We start from the raw sequence: 21,235 nt of genomic DNA, 5'->3' as shown, positions 1-21,235 counted from the left end.
ATAAATATTATTTGTTAGAAAAGAAAATAATAGTTCAGTATATATATATCTCAAGTTAACAAATCAATAACTAATTTGTTCGATATCATAATTCTATTAAAAGGTGTGTTGTTCTAAAAAACAAATATTTCTTTTTTTGTCTTCTATTACTTTTTAAAAAGAAAAATTATTATTATTATTATTTGCCATGTAGGTTTTATTTATGATTTGTAAAATTAACTAATTTTAGTAGAATTAATTTTGATACAAAATAATTCGGACAAAATGTTATTAAAACAAATAATTTTCTTGTATTGAAGTGTGTTTATACATAAATCATTAATCCTAATTTTCTTACCATGAAAACTGAGTTTGCAAACTACTAATGAAAAGTTTTCACATGTATCAAACCACTTTATTAAATCTCTGCTATTTCATTATTCATAAGCATTATATAAGATCTATATTAAAATATTATAATGGACATAATTGATGCATAGAAATATGCAATATACTCCTTAAAATTAAAGGGGAGTGCACTGAAAACTTTCAACTAATAAACACCCTTATCCAAAAATTTGATACTAATTAATAAACATCCTTATCTACAAATTTGATTTGTGTATGCATCAATTTATCAGTGATAGATTTTTAAATAAAATTTCGATTTATGATAGATTAGTATTTTTTCTGCCAAAATAAAAGATACCTGAGAATTTAAAAAAAAAAAATTTATGTATAACCTTATGTTTTTCTCAAAACATGAATGAAGCTAATGAATTATAACTTAAAATGACATAATCTCCTCTTCCTCACCTAAATATCTCGAATTCGAATCTCAATTTTAACTTTGAAGGAAAAAAAAAAAAAAAGCCATTGTAGAGCGGGAAGTTAGTTTGCCTAAGGCCTGGAGAGCCAATGGAAAATTTTGGGTTGTTGAATTTTTTTTCAATAATTTATATGGGCCTTGGATATGGGAACAAAATATCAAGGTTGATTAGAATTTGTAAAATGGATGGTGTGTTGTAATAAATTATTAATATTTTATTTGGTCTATTTTAAATATTCGAATTTAATTCTAAATTAATCTAAAAATAACCGATTAAACTAGATTAAATCATTGTATTTTGTAAATTTTATATAATAAAATATTATCTTTAAACATTATATTTAATAATTATATGATATTTATATAAAAAATACCTGAAAATAAAAATAAAATTATATGTATAATATAAAATATATTAATTAAATTAAATTAAATTATAGACATATTTTTCTTCCAATATCATCGTTCTCCTACCTTTTTTCTCTACCATAGTAAACATAAATATTCCAACATATTTAGTTAGATAATAACCGTTTTAATGCTACCACTGTCATCATTAATGAAAATGTTAAGTAATGGAAATAATTTTTTTAACAATAGTATGAAAATCTTGTATTTTGTAATGAACACGTATTATAACTTTTATTATTTATTTGTGTAGTATTATTTTAATTAGTACACATGACATAAAAAGTACTGTATTAATACATGGACATTAAAATTTATTTTGGGGATAATTGTATTGTAGAAAAATTATAATTGGACACAAGTGAAAAAATATGGTGAAATTATGGCCAAATAATTTTCAGGAATAATACTAGCAAACAAATAATTAACTTAAAACCGGACCGTAAAATAGTAGACCTTTAATAAAGTGGTTATATGTAAAAAATTTTAATTGTTGATTTCAGTTATATATCGATATACTTGAAAAAATTTTTAATATATTTAAGAGTGTATATTTAAATAGATCTTTAAAAAAATTACATTGGATATTTTCGTTCTTAACAAAAATTTATTATATTAAAATATCTGAATTTTATAAAAATAAAATATATAAAAAATTTTATTTTAATAAAATCTATTATTTTTATTTTTGAACGAATAAATTTTTAAAAATATGATATAAAGATTTATATATCTTATTTTTAAAAAATTCAAAACTCTCAACGTAATAAAAAAAAATTTAAAAATAAAAATGTCCTATACAAAATTTTCAGAAACCTATTTAAATATATACTCTATAATTAAATAGAAAGATGTTGATTAGAATTATTAAGATACCATATCTTGTTACTATCTCCTACTTGTATAACCTTAAAATCAATCTTAGTCATTTCCTATGATTTCCATGAGATGCCAGCTAGAGAACTAGGTCCAAAAATAATGTGTAGTCAATCAAGATACACCAACCAATCAGCAAAGACTAAGAGGGCAAAAATGTCTGGCTAGCTAACTAGGCTTCACCTTATTTGCCAGATAAATATAAACAAAAAAATATATGGAAAAAATCATTCATTCAAGCAAACCCAAACAAACCAATCCATGTGACAAAGCAAGCAGAACAATAATGGGTTAAACTTTGATCATAAAAAAAAACATATTTTTAAATGTCTCTAAAAAATACAAATGATGGTGTGGATATTTTACAACATTAAAAATTAATTATTTTTTATTTGATAATTAAAAAAATGTTTAAATTCGTGTATATATATATATATATATATATATATATGCGTGTATGTGCGCGGACACACATAGTTGAGTAATTTTACATATGTTTATTTCTGTAATTAAATTTTATAAAATATTTAGTTTGAACGTGAAGAAATATATATTATGCATTTTATATTTTTCAAAAATAAAATTTTTAAAATATTTATAAGTGAACAACACGTTTTACATTTTGAGTTAATTTTTAAAATTTAATTAGACTCAGTAAATTCTAATATAAATAATTACATTTGTTTATGTATGTGCATCGGCAAAAAAGGCTTCATCAAATAAAATTTTACTAGATCACCAAAAAATACAAAAATTAAAAATATAAATAAATAAATTTTATTTGAAACCAAATTTGATATGATTATGTCCAAAACAGCTGTAGACAATAACCTTATTGGCATCCATTATTTTTCCATGAAAAATACATGTAAGTATGTAACCCAAAATGTTGACATCTTTTAATTGGCCTGCTATAATATGTGCTACCAAGTAGTCATCACTTTAAATTTGTCACCAACTTTTATGGGAAAATTATACACCCAAGAAAGTAACTATTTGGAATATACACCAAAGCATAATATCTTTATGTTCAAAAGTGACTACTCAATGAGAGAAAATAAATACTCATTCATGATACCACACCAAAAAAAAAAAAAAAAAAAAACTCATTCATTATTCATTCATGGTGCTATGTGTGGACTAAAAATAGGGGCAAATCAAATAGGGTGATTTATTTATACTCTTTTATTTTTTAAAAGTCCTTCCTAGCATTATTTAAACTTAATGGAGTAATAAATAGATATACGAAGCACATACACTTGGCTGAATTATTTGGTCCGTATATCGGATATATTTTAGATACGACATTTATTGATATTCGTTTGATACGTGTATCTATTGTGTCTAATCGTATTTTAATAAAAAATAAAAAAAATTACGTATTAACGTATTCAATCTTATTCTTAATATATATTTTTAAAATAAATTTAAACATAGTATATATTATTATTATTAAAATAACAAATATTTTAAATATTTAATATAATTAAAATAAAATATTAAAAATAATCAAAAAATTAATTTTTATTTTAATATTAATAAAATATTAAAATATTATTACGATTTATCTAAAAAATATTTTATATTTTATATTTATACATATTCTCGTGTTTTATAAAATTTTAAAATTCGCTTATGTGTTGTGTGGGGGGTGTCCGTATTCATACATTATAAAAATAGATAAAATAATAGGTTGCTTGCGTATGTGGCCCAAAAAAATTAAATACCAGCAACGAAGGGTTATGACTTATGAATCAATTAAATGGCTCTCTGGATTAAACCATTGGACACGCGGTTTTGTTTCTGTTTCAGTCAAACCTTATTTTTTTATTTTTATTTTTTTAAAGTTTATTGAGTATTTTGAAACAACAAACATTCTTTAGTTGAAGGTAATTTGGTTTGAACTTTGAACAATATATTATATATATATATATATATATTTTCTTAAATGGATAAAACAAACGTATTATTTAAGTAGTTAAAAGAAGTTCTATTGAAGAGAAACAGAGTCTACTATTCAAACCAACTATATTGATTAAAATATTAAATCCTAAATGCTCATCTTTTTCTTGATTCAACTCGGAGGTCAAATAATTCGGATAAATTATATTATATAAATATAAAAAAATTAATTATTTGTATATAATATACATTAAAATATAAAATACATATTAAAATAAATTATATAATATATATATATATACATTATTATGACTAATTTAATAACTATTTTTTTATGTACATGTATTATTTTTAATTTGGATAACTACTTTCTCAATTCAAAATAGAATTAAACCGAATTTATTATTAATATCGCGTTAAAATTAAAGGCGATCTTTTCTTTTTTTAATAATGAATATAAAAATTAATTATTTTTATTTATGTGATACAACAATATACATAAATAAATGTCGATGCAAATGATTTTAAAATTAATCTATTGTGATAGAAATTATTATCTTGGTTTAAACTTTAAACATATTAAATAATGATGTTAAACACATATATGGTCTATATATAACAACACACTATAATATCAACTAATTCATATAATCAACCATATCTTGCAAAATAAGTTTTTTTTTTATAAATATTAAATTATATTGGCCATGATATAAAATATGTAAAATAATGAAAATGCAAAAATAATGAAATCATAAATATTCAAAATTTCTAAAATAATGATTTACTGTGCGGCTGCTTGTCACGGCCTTAGACACACTCCAACGCTACCATGCCGACACTCGAACTTACTCAACCTCTTGAGTTAAGACAAAGTCAGCTTAACCCTCAATACTTAGCAAGAAAGTTAAGAACACAAGAGAACACAAGAGAAAGGAAATTTTGGTGGAAAAAACACTTTATTGCTCAAGTGTTTGTTACAAGTGATTCACACCCCTTACACTAACTCTCACCTCCTATTTATAGCCATCCACCTCCTCAATGGATGGTTAAGATTAAATCTAATCAATGGTCCAGATTAATCATACAGAACCTTCTTTACAAATATCTATCCTACCACAACTTTCTAAATGTTTCTAGATTATTCCATACCACTCTTTATACTTCTATATACATCTACACTCTTCTAGAATACTCTATGACCTTCCAGAGTCTTCTAGAACCTTCTAGGATATTCTGGGACCTTGTAGGACATTCTAGAACATTCCGGAACTATCTAGAATGTTCTCAAATTCTCCAGAAAACTATATAAACACTGTTAAACCTAACCTTCTAAAATTTATCGTGACATGCTGCTGCTAGTTTTATATATTAAAATTTAAAAGAGAAAACATTATACGCACTATTTTGCATGAGTAATTTAGCTTAATATAAAATAAATAAAATTTAAAATTATACAGAAAGATATTTTAACTTAAAATTGATTACACAACCTACTTTAAATACATTTATATAAATTAAATTAAAATAATTCGATTTTACCCATTATATTACATATAAATTAAATATGATAAATTCGAATTAGCATAAACTAACAAAATAAAAATGGAACAATATTAAATTAAACCAAGTTTCTTCAAATTATACTAAAATACATTTTAAAAATAAATCGAAATAAATCACTTCCATATACTACAATTGAAATTTTTCGCTTATTATGATCTTATTATGATATATATATCCAACATCTTTAATTCTATGGTATATATATATGGACTATATATGTTTTTCGAAAATGTTTGATAACAAAAAAGAATTATCCAAAATAAATTAGAATTTATCTTATTTAATATTTATTAATTGTTATAATATAATAAATGTTATATAAGATAAGTTTTAGTTATTTTTTTTTTATTTTTCTAACATTATCGTATGCTCTCCAATACTTAATTATCATTCTATATTATTTTCTTTCATTTATTATTATTGATCATTTAAAAAAAATAAAAATAATATATATACTAAAAATTATCATTAAATTTAACCATTATATATATATATATATATGCGCGCACTTTTTTAAAATAAGGCGAACAATCAATTCTAATTTAAAATATCTGAATAATTTTAAACTCTATTTATTTTATTAAAGTAAATTATTCCTATTTTATATGTACTTTTATGAATCAAAAATAAAAAGTGTATAAAAGAAGTCCTAATCAAAAGTAATACAATTTTTTTTAGATTTAACTAACTTATATTTTAAGAGTATATTTTAAAAATATAATAATCAAATTTTTTTAAATATTTTATATGTATTTAATGGGTTAAAGAATTTTAATATGGAATTAAGAGTTGTGTTTTTACTGAAAATGAAAATTTTTAGTGTATATACAAATGGATGGATGTTACTGAGGTGCAAACACAACATACAAATAATATGTTGACTCAGCATGCACCCAAGTGTTGGACACTTGTCCAAATCAAACGCGACACGCATCATCCGTATTTGGCACGTGGCGCACATCCATTCAACACGCATCATGCGTGATTCGCACGGGACAGTCTGGTAAGTAACACGCATCCTGCGTGTTTTATACGTGACAAACACTGGTTAGATGGCATTGCAACACGTAACTTGCGAGTTGAGTCTTCTGTCTATAAAAACCAAAGCTCGTAAGTCGTAACCATTTTGTTTCATTGTGTGAGAGGTGTTTTTCTCCAGGGTCGGTGCGATGGAGGGCATTGCAAATATAGTAGTTTACCACAACGGTGAGGTCATACGAAATACATATGAGGGGGTGAATTTTACGTGTGAGAATACATTTTTATTTGTGGTTCCGTGCACTATAACGTTCGCGAAACTACAGTACGAGTTCTGTCAAAGTATAGAGACTGATATTCTAAAGAGGGTGACAACATTCTCTACAAGAATCTGGTTGTCGTATTTGGCGGCTTGATACAATTTGAGGTTATGCCAATCATCGATGAAACAAGTATTCAACAGATGTTTCATATTCACCAGCAAACTCAGGTGTAACACCCGATGATTGAGTTATATGTTGAGTTTGAGTATATAGCTGCGGATGAGGTTCAACATGAGACAGATGTGCAAAATGACAGAGCTGAAGCGTATTTGGGAATGAACAATGATAGCGATGAGGAGTTCAAAGCTACGTACGAAGCCGGTGATGAGGACGAGGACGACGATGGGGGAGGTGAGGCAGTGGCGAAAACTTTAGTGGTTCCAATCGCAGTTAGTCAACCGATGGACGTTCCACCTTTTATGCATAGCTTGGACGTTCCACGTGTTTGACGCCATGCATGCACTGCAGTTTTCTGAATATGCAAATATAGGTACGTGAGCAACGGATAGTATGTTTACTTGATTTGGTTTTAACGGATCGATGAGCGATAAATTTGTTTTCTTATAGGTGTTGCTAATCCTGAGGATGTGGAGTTTAGAATCGGAATAGAATACGGTTCCAAAAAATTAATCATTGCGACAATTCAGAATTACACTATTTTCAGAGGAGTCAATTACATTGTTTATGAATCCGAGCCATAGGCGTTTTATGCAAAGTGCAAGACTTATGGACATAGGTGCGACTGGTTTATCCGAGCCAGCTTGATACAGAAGAAAGCCTGTTGGGAGATTCGGAGATACAACGGGATGCACACGTGTTTCATGGGAACGATCTTATAAGATCAGTCCAAGTTAGACTCAGACACGATTGTAGAGGCTATGAAGCCATTGGTTGAATCTGACCCATCCATAAAGGTCAAATCTATAATTACAAAAGTCCAGGCAAGATTCAACTTTACTATCAGTTACCGAAAGACTTGGTAGGTAAAGTAGAAGTCGATAGCCAAGGTTTTTAGTGGATGGGAAGAATCTTACCAAACTTTGCCGTTGTGGTTCTTGGCAATGATTCAGAAGATGCCTGGTTCACAAGTCTAAATAGAAACATGATCCCTGTACAACGGGAGTCAAGAGGTGGACGGTGTTAGAATACTTCATCGGGTATTCTGAAATTTCAATCCATGCATAAGAGCTTTCAAATATTGCAAGGCGCTGGTTCAGGTTGACGGGACCCACCTATACGTAAAATATAAAGGTTGCCTTTTGGTTGTAGTTGCGCAACCACTTGGTCTGCAGGAAGCCATTCGACACACTCGAATGATACCAATGACCCTTGATGTCACAGACATCAAGGTGTATGTGTAGTTTGGCAGGTATGATGATGCTGACATATGGCCTCCAGACAAATTACAAAATATTGCGAGGGCCATTAGATTATTAATAATACCGTAAATTATAACAGAAAACCTCAAAACCCATACTTACCTCTTCCATAAAGTCGATTGCGTGCCTAATAAACACCATACTCGTAGACATCCATGTTCGGGTCTGTGGATGATGATTCTATTTGCAACATAGAACATCATTCATAGAGTTTGAATTACATCTTGCTAGTAAAACATAAATAACATACAAATCAAAATCCAATAAATTATTTACGATTATCTGCGTGTCACCGGTATATCAGCCGGCGCAAGCTACTGTCGGGGAATGGGCGCAAGTCACGACATACGCTCCCATGCCCAAACAAACAACAAATCAAGTGGGATATCCATCTCCTTACAATCGTACCGTGATGCATGACACAATGACATGTAAAGGTGCGCGAGACAAGCTGACTTCCAACTGTAATTACCGATCTTATTAAAATTCTGGAGCAGTGGTAGATACTTTGCGTGAGCATATGCCGTCGACTTATCCGCAAAGAGGGTGGTACCCAATAGACAGAAGATGTGACACCTAACATAGTGCTTAATAGACTCCCATGTGTCTAAAGATTGTGTGCCTCTAATATGGCGAACCCATGAAAGCTTTATGTAGCTTTTGGAGAAACTGCTCACCATGGGTTCGCTGCTGAATATCGCGAGACTCTGGGTGACCAAAAAGTCGTGGCTGCTATCGGTCCAACCAGTCACAATCTCTCCATTGATCGGTAGGCCAAATATGTGTAACACGTCCTCCTGTGTTACTGTAACCTCACCCACTGGCATTACAAACGTATGTATTTCCGGCCGCCACCTTTCCACAAGAGCAGATAGCATCGCAGAATTTTCTCTGATCACTCTAACTCTCGAGAGCTGGTAGAATCCGGTTCGTAAGGCTTGGTCAACCGCTAGCTACCACGTCTCTGGCTGATCAAGTTTACGAGGTAGAAAATTCCTATTAACCTGGTAATGTTCAACCACAAAAAGAATTAATTTAATAAATAGCAAAAAGAATAAATTAATAATAGAAAATAAAATAAATAATTACAAAAATTCAAATTTCTTATTATTCACATTCATATTCATATTTTTGATTAATTTCATTAATAAAATCATTTAGACAAAAATTATTCAAATAAATAGTGACAAACTATTAAACTAATGCTAACCAAATAAATACTAACAAATTAATATAAAATAATAAACTTACATAGTTAGGATGTCCTAAATAGTTGATGATATGATCTTCTGCAGACGTATAATTACGTACCATTTTAGATGTTATAATTTTACTTTCAACTCTAAAACTAACTAATCACTCCTAGCACAATAAATTGAACAAAAAAAAAAATGTTGCTGCACATGACTATAACTTGATGAGATGAGAGTGTATGATGATAGTAAAGGGGTGAACGAAAATAAAATGAAGACAAGCCCCACTTCTCCTCCGCTTTTATACACCGGAACCCAAAGTAAACCATAAATGACACCTGTTTCCCGAGCAAGGCTTGCTTCTTGCATGGAGACAACAGTCAACACATTACCTGCGTGCTACTGCATGGCCGACACGTGGCAGAAAGACGTTGCCACGCTCCAAGCACCCTGTATGTTGCTTGGATGGAGACATGTGGCTTTCACGTGTATGGAGCCACTGATCAATACACCTTGAGAACATGCGGAGAGTCTTTATAACAAGTATCACGATGCTGCGTGTTGCTCTGCAGCTGCCACATGGCAAATCTCTACTGAGAATCTCTAATAAAGTTGTCTCAAAAATTTGCATAGAATCTTTGCTACATTAACATGGAACCTGCGTGCTGCCTGGGAACACAACACGTGGTGAATCTCTGTTAGGAATCTCTAATAAAGTTGTTTTCATTTTACAAAAAGTTAACACAGAACTTACGTGTTGAACAGTGTTTCTGAGATCTCCACATTTTTGTAAAACACTACAAACACTAATATTTAACTAAAATGCCACTTTTTTATATCTAAAATAATTTTTGTATTTAATGCATTGAAAATATAAAAAATTAACTTTTACAATAAGTTTTTTTATGATATATTTAACCTATATTCTTAGAACATAAGTTAGAAAAATTCTTTTTTTTTTTAATTATAAACAAGAGGGGCATTAATGGAATTGTAGGTTTCTTTATGTGAAATCAAATGTTCATCTTGACTTTCTAAACCTACCTTTTTGTGCACTCTGACTAGTCATGCGGAGACGAATTACTGCTCTTGCCTTTTATCAACAAAACATGCACAAAAGGACATAAATTAAACCCTGAATTAATGGACCCAAAAAGAGAGTAAATTTTTAGTCCAATTAAAATGCATTAATTATAGACACAAAAAAGGAATTAATTACTAATATATTGTAATATATTATACCTTGAATATTATTCAAATAAATTCAAGATTTTATGTAAAATAATTTTACACAATAACCTACAAAGTAAATTTATATTTTTTGTATGCGTTTATTTAGATGTCATTAAATAATAATAATTTTTTTTATAACATAAAATATATATATTTTAAATTTTAGTGTGTTTAACAAAATATTTTAAGTGAAAATAAGATACAATCATTTTTACTTTAAAAAGAATATTTTAACATATTAAATAATTAAATTTTTTTATATTATTATATTTAAACATAATTTATAAATAAAAAAATTTTACTTATATCTAAAAAATATTTTTAAATATAATTAAAGATGATAATGACGTACTAATAAAATATTATATTATTATTCTTATAAATAAAAAATACAGAGGAATATTAATTTTAATTCTGAGTTGCTAAATTTGAATTTGTCATGCACAGGTGAGGTCTGTGTCTTGGGGTCACAGAAGAAAAAGAAAAAGGAAAAAGAAAAAAGAAAAAAAAAAATGGCAATTAAATTGTGAAAACACAACACAACTACTAAGTTCCTTTCTTATCAGAAAATGATGGAACCAAAAGAGAAAGAGAAAATGGAAACAAGTCATCACTCAAAAATTCCCATTACAAAATTCCAAGCCCCAAATATTTCCCAATAATCCCTTTTGCTTTTTCCTCAGATTTCTGCGAACGGATAATAAAGTTCCACAAAGTTGGAACAGAATTCTTGCAGCTATCAATCCAATCAATCATTGTTAATTACTTTTATTGTTATTGTTGTTATTATTGTTGTGAATCTTCTTCTTCTTCTTCGTCTTCTTGGATTATTTGATATTAATCGTAGACACATTTTGTGCCATGACGATTCTTATGATGATCATGCTCATGATCAAGATCAAATTTTGAAGCCGTTGAAGATTCAATCTGCAAAAGCCGAAAGGATCGTTTCTGAGTCGGTGTTTGTTTCCTTGAATAGATAATTCTCTTCCAACTTTTACGTTCTTCAATGCTCTCTCCAATTCTCTGTGTTTTTGGGAGCTGGTGCAATTGGTTTGGATCTGATTGTGACTTTTGAATATGGTTTCAATGAGGACTTTTTGATCAGCATTTAATGGAACTCTATTCTCCATGATATTGGTCAACAAGGGTTATTTTCTTGAATATTGCTTCAGGAATTGTGGTTTCTTTTTCCCTCCAAGGTTTGAAAAATTTGCGTCTTGCTAACCATCTTTGCCACCTGGTTGATGGGTTTGTTCTTTGCAATGGGGAGAAGAAGTGGAATGATTGAGGAGAGATGAGTCTGAGTCTGATATTTTTGAGTTGGAACTTCTCTTGAGGTGTGTTTTTTTTTTCAATTGTATGTGATGATGGTATGGAAAGGATTTCACCCTGGTATGAGCTCTGTCTCTCTTTTGAATTCAGTGATTGTTGATTTGTTTCATCATTCTATTAATTTGACTTGGGTTGGTTTAGATATACAGTTAGTTATGTTGTAGTACCTTGTTTAGTAATAGAAGAGTGATCCGCGGGAAAGTTGAACTGAAAACTCTGTGATAAGTAGGCTTCCTTTTGTGAATTTCGAATTCCAAAGGTTTGATAGAGGTGCCGTTGGTCTTGTTCTTGAAGAGTGTAGTTGTTGATGTAGTTTTTTCATAGACTGGAATGGAGGAACATAAATTACCTTAAAAACACCAGGGATTGTTTGTGGATATAGAAGGAATAAATATTCTACGGGTTCGTTCCTGAGTTTTATATACATTAACAGCCGCAGTAGCTTTGGATCTTGGGGATTGATTGTATCCATTTTGGGATTCTAGTTCCTTATTTTGGATTAGATTCCCATTTTGAATGTGGTCGGCTGTAAGTGGCGAATGAGCATGTCATAATGAGTGGGGAAACAAGATTGCTTGTCAATGGATGTAGTAGACAAGACATTTTCTGATATTGTCAACGTCATCAAATCATGGATTCCCAGGCGATCCGAACCAGCAAATGTGTCCAGGGATTTTTGGATGCCTGATCAGAGTTGTAGGGTATGCTACGATTGTGATTCCCAGTTCACCTTATTCAATCGAAGGCACCACTGTCGCCTTTGTGGACGAATTTTCTGTAACAAGTGTACTGCAAACTCAATTCCTGCTCCAGTTACCAGCCAGATCAATCCTTGGGATGAGTGGGAAAAGATTCGCGTATGCAATTTTTGTTACAAGCAATGGGAGCAAGGAGTAGTTGCTTTTAATAACAATACACAGGTTTCCAATCTGGATTGCAGTGCTACATTATCAACTTTGAGCTCGGTTAGCAGTAAAACCAGTGTTACTGCTGACAGTACTAACATTACTCTTTTCTCCATGCCTTATTCAGCCGGGCCTTATCAACAAATGCAACAGGGTCCGTGTCTGAACTTGCATCAGTCTCCTATGAGTGGAAACGACACTGATAGGGAAGTTTTATCACCTCCATTAGGGGGGAGAAATGATCTTGCAGGAGACATAGGGGATCCATTACAAAAGCAATTTGAATTCCCTATGAACAGGTATTTTCTAGTTCTTGTGTTCATCAAAAGCATTTGATATATTTGTTTAGTTAGGCGTGTTCCATGCAGTTTTATATTTTATATAAATAGTATTTAGCCAATCATATTCTTCCTGTGTCTATGACAAACTAAAAAATAGTGTGTAATAACTATGTGTTTATAGCTAATTATGACTGCATTCAAGACGCAAAATCTGATAACTGATAACATTAAAATTTTGTTTCAAAGGATGTGAGATTAATTAGCAACCAAACAATTTAAATATGTGGATGTTATTTCTGGATTGATCAGAAATCGTTTAATAAGGCCACACATTTTCTATTGATCACTAACTTCTGTGTTTAAAGTATCCCATGTCTATGAGGACTGCCTGCTTTTTCTAATAGATTATTGTGGCTTGTATGCGCATTTTTCAGGAGTGATGATGAGGATGAGTATGGTGTATATCAGTTAGACTCTGAGATGAGACATTATCCTCAGGTGAATATCTACTATGGACAGGCTGAGTTTGAAGGAATAAGCAACACTGATGGCTCGCAGAAAGTGCATCCTGATGCAGATAACGGTAATGCAAATCTCACTTCAGAGAACGGATTCGACACACAGGGTTTACAAAGAAACACAGCAGTTGGGAAGAGTGAGGATGAACCTTATATATATGAAAATGAAGCACCTTCCTCACTATATGTTTCAGAAGATGTTGATGCTGAACCTGTTGATTTTGAAAATAATGGACTTCTCTGGCTCCCTCCTGAACCAGAAGATGCAGAAGACGAGCGAGAAACCTTTTTTGTTGATGAAGATGATGAAGATAATGACGGGAATGGGAATGCAATTGGTGAGTGGGGATATTTGCGCAATTCAAACAGTTTTGGAAGTGGAGAGCATCGCCACAAGGATAGGACAAGTGAGGAGCAGAAGAAGGTAATGAAGAATGTAGTAGATGGACATTTTAGGGCATTGGTGGCTCAGCTGTTACAGGTCGAAAACCTACCTGTTGAAGACAATGGTGAAAACGTTTGGATGGAAATAATCACATCTCTCTCGTGGGAAGCTGCTACTTTATTGAAGCCAGATACTAGCAAAAGTGGAGGGATGGACCCAGCTGGTAATGTGAAAGTCAAATGCATTGCATGTGGCAGCCGCATTGAAAGGTAAATGCTATAATTTATCTGATTTTCTGCACGTGATTTCTAGATTGTCATACTTATCAGATTTTCTTTTTTACAGTACGGTTGTTAAAGGAGTTGTTTGTAAGAAGAATGTGGCTCATCGTCGCATGACATCAAAAGTTGATAAACCTCGCTTGTTGATCCTTGGAGGGGCTCTTGAGTACCAGCGTGTTGCTAATCTGTTGTCTAGTGTAGATACCTTATTACAGCAGGTTTTAATTGCGATCCATTTATTTTATTTATTTATTAACTTGCTCATTTTGTGGTGCAAATGCTATTATCACGAGTTCATGTTAATGGATTTACATTCTCTATATAGGAAATGGACCATCTGAAGATGGCAGTGGCAAAGATAGCCTCTCATCAACCAAATATCCTTTTGGTAGAGAAATCAGTCTCGAGATATGCACAGGAATATCTTCTTGCAAAAGACATATCTCTGGTACTTAATGTCAAGAGGCCACTTCTGGAGCGCATAGCACGTTGCACAGGCACTCAAATTGTGCCTTCAATTGATCATCTTTCATCACCAAAGTTGGGTTACTGTGAAGCTTTTCATGTTGAAAAGTTTGTTGAAAATCTTAGTAGTGCTGCTGCTCAAGGTGGTAAAAAACCAATGAAAACATTGATGTTTTTTGACGGCTGCCCAAAGCCATTGGGTTGCACAGTAAGTTCTAATCTAATCTTATTTTATGAAATTTTTTGTTATTATTTTATTATTATAAAAAAATTCTTCTGGAGACTTTAACTTGTAAATTACAAATCATGTAAAAATGTGTGTGCACTAGCAACCACAAGGCATGTGCCTTTTTTAAGGAAAAAATATAACTTAATTGTCATTACTACCAACTACGCATCAGTAATATTTTTCTAATTTTGACATCGTTGAACAGATTTTACTTAAAGGTGCTGATGAGGAAGAATTGAAGAAGGTAAAGCATGTGGTTCAGTATGCAGTTTTTGCAGCTTACCATCTGGCTTTGGAGACATCTTTTCTTGCTGATGAAGGAGTCTTCTTCCCAGAAATTCCGCTTAACAGTCTGCCTCTTCCTAATACAACATCAACCATTCAGAGGTCAATCTCAACAGTTCCTGATTTCGTTGCTCCTAGCAGTGAAAAGTCTCAGGGGCTTGAATCCGACACTGGACCACGGAGAACTAAGAGTGTCAGCAGTACTGAATCCTATTTGCCTAATGATGATCCTTGTGAATCTTTGCAATCTGCATCATGTATCAGCCATACAACTGCCTTTTATTCTTCCATTGTCGCTTCTGGAAATGCAATTCCAGGTTCATACAATGAGAAAATTCTTCCTAGTAAATACACAAATTACTCCACACAACCCCTGGAGGAGGAAACTCCTGAAGTGAACAACTCTTTGGGAATCATGAATGATCCTACTGTAAATGGTTATGGACCTGCAGAGAAATTAGATCATGGTATTTTAGCTGACACTATGCAAAATGATCTCAAGCAAATCTCTACAAACCGATCAACTGTGTTAGAGTTATCTTCAGAAGATGTTCAACCTGAGAAGGCTGGAATCACAAATGAAGAGAAGGTTCCTGAGGAAGAAGCGTTTCCTCCATCACCCTCTGACCATCAAAGCATTTTGGTGTCTTTGTCATCTCGGTGCGTGTGGAAGGGAACTATGTGTGAGAGATCCCAGCTCTTTCGAATCAAATATTATGGCAGCTTTGATAAACCACTGGGTCGGTTTCTTCGGGACCATTTGTTTGATCAGGTAATGGTTTGTTCTGGGTATATATATATATATGTTACAATCATGGCAGCAATTTTGACAACAAATCTCTTTATTTTCAGAGTTTTCGATGCCATTCTTGTGAAATGCCATCGGAAGCACATGTGTATTGTTATACTCATCAACAGGGAACACTTACCATATCAGTCAAGAAACTACCAGAAATTCTCCTTCCTGGTGAAAGGGAGGGAAAGATTTGGATGTGGCATAGATGCTTGCGGTGTCCAAGAATCAATGGCTTTCCTTCTGCTACACAGAGAATAGTAATGTCTGATGCCGCATGGGGTTTATCATTTGGGAAATTTTTGGAGCTCAGTTTCTCGAACCATGCTGCAGCCAGCAGGGTTGCAAGCTGTGGTCATTCTTTACACAGAGATTGTCTACGTTTTTATGGGTAGTTATAGTCTTCCCCATTTCCATGTTTTAACTTATCAAAGCATCTGGTCCAAGTTTTATAGGTGTTACCTGTTTATAACAAAACTATGGTGTTTATGGAGGACAATAGGTTTGGAGTGGCATTATGAAAACTATATAAACTTGTGTTATTATGCCATGCATGAATATAGATTTTGATCATTGCTGAGATTAATTAATTACCACACTGACATTTCATGTGCAGATTTGGGAATATGGTCGCTTGCTTTCGATATGCATCAATTGATGTTCACTCAGTCTACCTTCCCCCACACAAACTTGATTTTGATTATGGGAGTCAGGATTGGATACAAAAGGAATCAGATGAGGTTCAGTATTTTTTTGTATTGGATCTTAAATTTTAGTTGTATCATAGTGGACCTAATATCTGGTTGTTACAGATGGTTAAACGGGCAGAGGTTTTATTCTCCGAGGTACTCAATGGTCTTAGCAAAATAGGCGAGAAGAGATCAAGGGCTGAACTGGAGGGAATGTTGCAAAGGGAAAAACTGGAATTTGAGGTGAGCTCTTTGGTGATTGTACTCGAATTTACAGCTTGACTCTTTGAGCTCTTTGATAATTGTACTCGAATTTACAGCTTGACTCTTTCAGGTTCTGTGCCCTGCAGTGTCCTTGTGTATATAACTAATTTAGTAACCATTATATGTATAAAACCATTTATTTCTGTTATAATATTAGAATTCTTCCTGTTTTAGTAATCTTGTTATGTTAGTTGTCCTATTGGGGAAGAAGTTATATTGAATTTAATTACTGTGGGTTTAATCGTTTCTTTCTGTTTATCAGGAAATGCTTCATAAGGTTTTGAACCAGGAAAAGAGAAAGGGCCAACCTGAGATTGACATTCTGGAAATTTATCGATTGCGGAGGCAGTTACTTTTCCAGTCATATATGTGGGATAGCCGCCTAATCACTGGGGTCAACTTATTCAAGTCTAGCGATGAAACTGATTTAAGCAGTACAAGTTCAGAGGATAAGGAAATACATGATGATGAAAATCAGATAAGCGTGACCACTACAGCAGGAAGCCGCTTCAAAAGTGTTGACTCTATTGATGGTGATCCAAAAAAGCTGAAAAGAAGCCCAAGTGTTGGAGGAGTAGGAGGGGGTTATGTAAAAGATTCCCAATCTGTTGCATTTCATCGAGATATCGACATGCCCAAAAATACCAATCATAAGAAAGAAGACCAGCCTAATCTTCCAATCAGCAAAAGCATATATGATCCATCTGAGCCCTTAGAACCTGAATTGCGTGTTCGCAGAGCAATGTCTGAAGGACCAATGTCTCTCATGTCTAGTTTGTCTGATACACTTGATGCAAAATGGACAGGTGGAGACCACTCTTCGGCACAGCCTGATTCATTTCTGGCAGAAGCTACCACAACTTCGATGCTGAAAGAAGCATCCACTGTTGGGGATCATGCCGAAGACCAGAATGCCAACAAGAGTATCTTTTCTTCTAAGGGTCAAGATAACATGGAAGACTCTTCAAGTTGGTTAGCAATGCCCTTCTTAAACTTCTATCGCCAGTTTAACAAGAATCTTTTTTCTAGTACAACAAAGTTTGATACACTAGTCGACAGCAATCCGGTTTATGTATCATCCTTCTGGAATCTGGAACTCCTAGGTGGTGCAAGGATGCTTCTGCCTATTGGTGTTAATGACACTGTCATTCCAATATATGATGATGAACCCTCAAGTGTTATAGCTTATGCCTTGACGTCACCAGAATACCATTCCCAATTGAATGATGATGTAGAGCGACCGAAAGATGCGAGTGATTTAGGTTCATCATATTTTTCTGAATCAACCACCTTACAGTCATACTCTTCTACTGATGAAATAGCTTTTGATCTTCAAAAGAGTTTCGGGTCAGTAGAGGAGATGTTATTGTCAATGCCATCTCGTAACTCATTGATGCTAGACCCAACATTATATTCAAAGACGATGCATGCCAAAGTTTCTTTCGGAGAAGATGGTCCCCTCGGCAAAGTAAGATATTTGGTGACTTGTTATTATGCCAAGCGATTTGAAGCCTTAAGAAGGGTCTGCTGTCCTTCAGAGTTTGATTATATAAGATCTTTGAGTCGCTGTAAAAAATGGAAAGCTCAAGGTGGGAAGAGCAATGTATTCTTTGCAAAAACATTGGATGATCGATTTGTCATTAAACAAGTAACGAAAACTGAGCTTGAATCATTCATTAAATTCGGGCCTGGATACTTCAAATATCTTTCAGAATCCATTGGCTCAGGAAGTCCCACATGCCTCGCAAAGATTCTTGGCATATACCAGGTACTTGTCTTTAGAGCCTTTTTTAGATTAAATTTGATTTTTAGAGCCTCAAAAGAAAAAAAATGGAACCACCATGCAAAGATTCAGTAATCTGTATTACATATCATCTTAGCCACTAAATTTTGTAATGTCTTTTTGTTGAAAAAGATTACATCAAAGCATCTCAAAGGAGGGAAAGAATCAAAGATGGATGTTTTGGTTATGGAGAATCTTCTGTTTAGGAGGACTGTGACGCGACTTTATGATCTCAAAGGATCTTCCAGGTCCCGGTACAATCCAGATCCTAACGGGAGGAACAAAGTTCTGCTAGACCAGAACTTGATCGAAGCAATGCCAACTTCTCCTATTTTCGTGGGAAACAAGGCAAAACGGTTGTTAGAGCGAGCCGTCTGGAATGATACCGGCTTTCTTGCAGTAAGTTCCAAAACTTCTTAACTCTGAAATTCTTCTTCCTTCTCTTATTGGCTTCTTGCTTAGGAGGGAACACTTTTCTTGTAAATTAAGCATGATCTTCTTCCTTTTCCGGCAGTCAGTTGATGTAATGGACTATTCGCTACTCGTCGGGGTGGATGAAGAGAAGCATGAGTTAGTTCTTGGGATCATTGATTTCATGAGACAGTATACATGGGACAAGCATCTTGAAACATGGGTAAAGGCTTCCGGCATCCTCGGAGGGCCAAAGAATGCATCTCCGACGATTATATCGCCAAAGCAGTACAAGAAAAGGTTCCGGAAAGCGATGACCACTTACTTTCTCATGCTTCCTGATCAGTGGTCACCTCCAGCCATAGTTGGAAGTTCATCACAGTCTGATTTAGGTGAAGATTACACTCAAGGTAGGTCCTCAGTTGAATGATTCTGTGTTTGTGTAAATTCTAGTTCCAATTTGGGGTCATATTATTCACCCCATATTTCCATTTTCATTTTTTCCCCTTCTCATATTATATAGGAATTCTTTTGGTTCAATTGTAATCTGTTCAACTAGATATTTCCAATTATTATTTTTTTTGGGAAGAATACCAAAAAGGAAAAAAGAAAAAAAAAAAGAAGGGGGCTGTTAGTTTGTCAGGGGTAAAAGTATTTGATATCCTCTGATTGAAGTCCTTTGTACAAAAACTAGTCACTTTTTATAGAATCAAGTAATATAAATGTATACAGATTCAATTTCAACTCTTGAATATCTCAAATTTCATTTGCTTGCCTTCAGAAGTTATCTATGATGAATAAAGATGTGATTTGTAAGTGATCATATCATCATAATGATATGATATTTTAATTAAGAAATTCAGATGAATAAGTTATTTTTGTAACTAAGTTTAACTAAGTTTTTTTTCTTTTTCCTTTTGTGCATTTTTTTTTCTTCAACTGGTTTTTATTTTGCCAATAAACATATTGAACAAACTTAATTGAATTTGGTTACTAAAATAATTTAGTCATGTAACATTATTGTTTTAATTAATGACAAACTACAAACTACCATTTTTTGGTAAAGAGTAGTTAATTAGTAAAACCACATCAACGGAATTACATTTCAAAAAAATGTATTGTTTTTGGAAGAAAACAAATTGTAATTTGCATGACAAATAGATTCCTAAGTGAATCAAAGGCAGATACCAAGGTCCAAGGTGGGGTTGGTACTTTTGTCCAAACCTTATCATATATACTCTCTGCATTTATATATATATTTTAGCTCATTGCTACAAACTCGATCCAAAGTTGGAGAAAAATGATTTAAGTTAAAGTTGGAGAAAAATTATTTAAGTTGTAAATTATCTTCTTTGGCAATGCTATTAAGGATAAACATAAATTAAATAAAATACACATCACACTAAAATAGTCTAGAAAACTAACAATTAAGACATAAATAGATCTTCGAACAAACAATAAGTAAAACACTCCAAATGTTATATTTATTTTGCTTTGATTTTCTCCTAAATAATTTTACCATGCTAACCATTTATATCATTCTAATTTCACAGACTCAACTCATTCATCTCACCTTTATTAGCATATACTTATATGTATGTGATCCACTTTATCTAATAATTATTGTTTGTCATAGTCATACTCCCATTTTTTTTCTTGCCTTAAAATGACCTTATTAAACTTGATCTCAATATTTTACACCAAATACTTTATTTTATGAGCTTTATTTTTAGGTTCCATTGCTTTTAAAACGTCTTTTCTTTTTCATTTAACTACTTTACTATAATCTTATTATCAATAAAAATCACAATATTCTTTTCTTTGGTATCTAATTTTTACAGTAAAAATTGAAACACTAATTCTATATTTATAATAATAGTTTTATCCTCATATTTTTTCAAAAACATTTTTTTCTATAAAATACTTTATCATACCATAAAAATCT

The 21,235-nt window shown here is 32.2% G+C and overlaps 1 protein-coding gene across 1 annotated transcript; it reads left to right on the top strand.

Annotated features, from left to right (window-relative positions):
* The first annotated feature begins 11,235 nt into the window (after positions 1-11,235).
* On the top strand, positions 11,236-20,034 carry LOC130961989 (1-phosphatidylinositol-3-phosphate 5-kinase FAB1B-like). The gene is made up of 11 exons (XM_057888045.1): positions 11,236-13,205; positions 13,622-14,359; positions 14,436-14,589; positions 14,697-15,044; positions 15,271-16,122; positions 16,203-16,534; positions 16,760-16,883; positions 16,956-17,075; positions 17,359-18,864; positions 19,012-19,278; positions 19,394-20,034. The coding sequence occupies exons 1-11, from the start codon at positions 12,583-12,585 to the stop codon at positions 19,718-19,720; spliced, it is 5,391 nt and encodes a 1,796-aa protein (XP_057744028.1). The 5' UTR covers positions 11,236-12,582; the 3' UTR covers positions 19,721-20,034.
* The last annotated feature ends 1,201 nt before the right edge of the window (positions 20,035-21,235 follow it).

Source organism: Arachis stenosperma, chromosome 2 (assembly GCF_014773155.1).
Source record: "Arachis stenosperma cultivar V10309 chromosome 2, arast.V10309.gnm1.PFL2, whole genome shotgun sequence".
Lineage (NCBI taxonomy): Eukaryota > Viridiplantae > Streptophyta > Magnoliopsida > Fabales > Fabaceae > Arachis > Arachis stenosperma.
Note: the sequence above shows the minus strand (reverse complement) of the source record. Positions and strands in the feature narration are given on the sequence as shown.

What these genes read in the sequence shown, in the direction of transcription:
- LOC130961989 (XM_057888045.1), top strand. Translation starts at nt 12,583, where the DNA reads ATGGATGTAGTAGACAAGACATTTTCTGATATTGTCAACGTCATCAAA. An exon ending in TTTGAATTCCCTATGAACAG is followed by an intron (nt 13,206 to 13,621) that starts GTATTTTCTAGT and finishes CGCATTTTTCAG; the next exon opens with GAGTGATGATGAGGATGAGT. An exon ending in CAAAGCCATTGGGTTGCACA is followed by an intron (nt 15,045 to 15,270) that starts GTAAGTTCTAAT and finishes ATCGTTGAACAG; the next exon opens with ATTTTACTTAAAGGTGCTGA.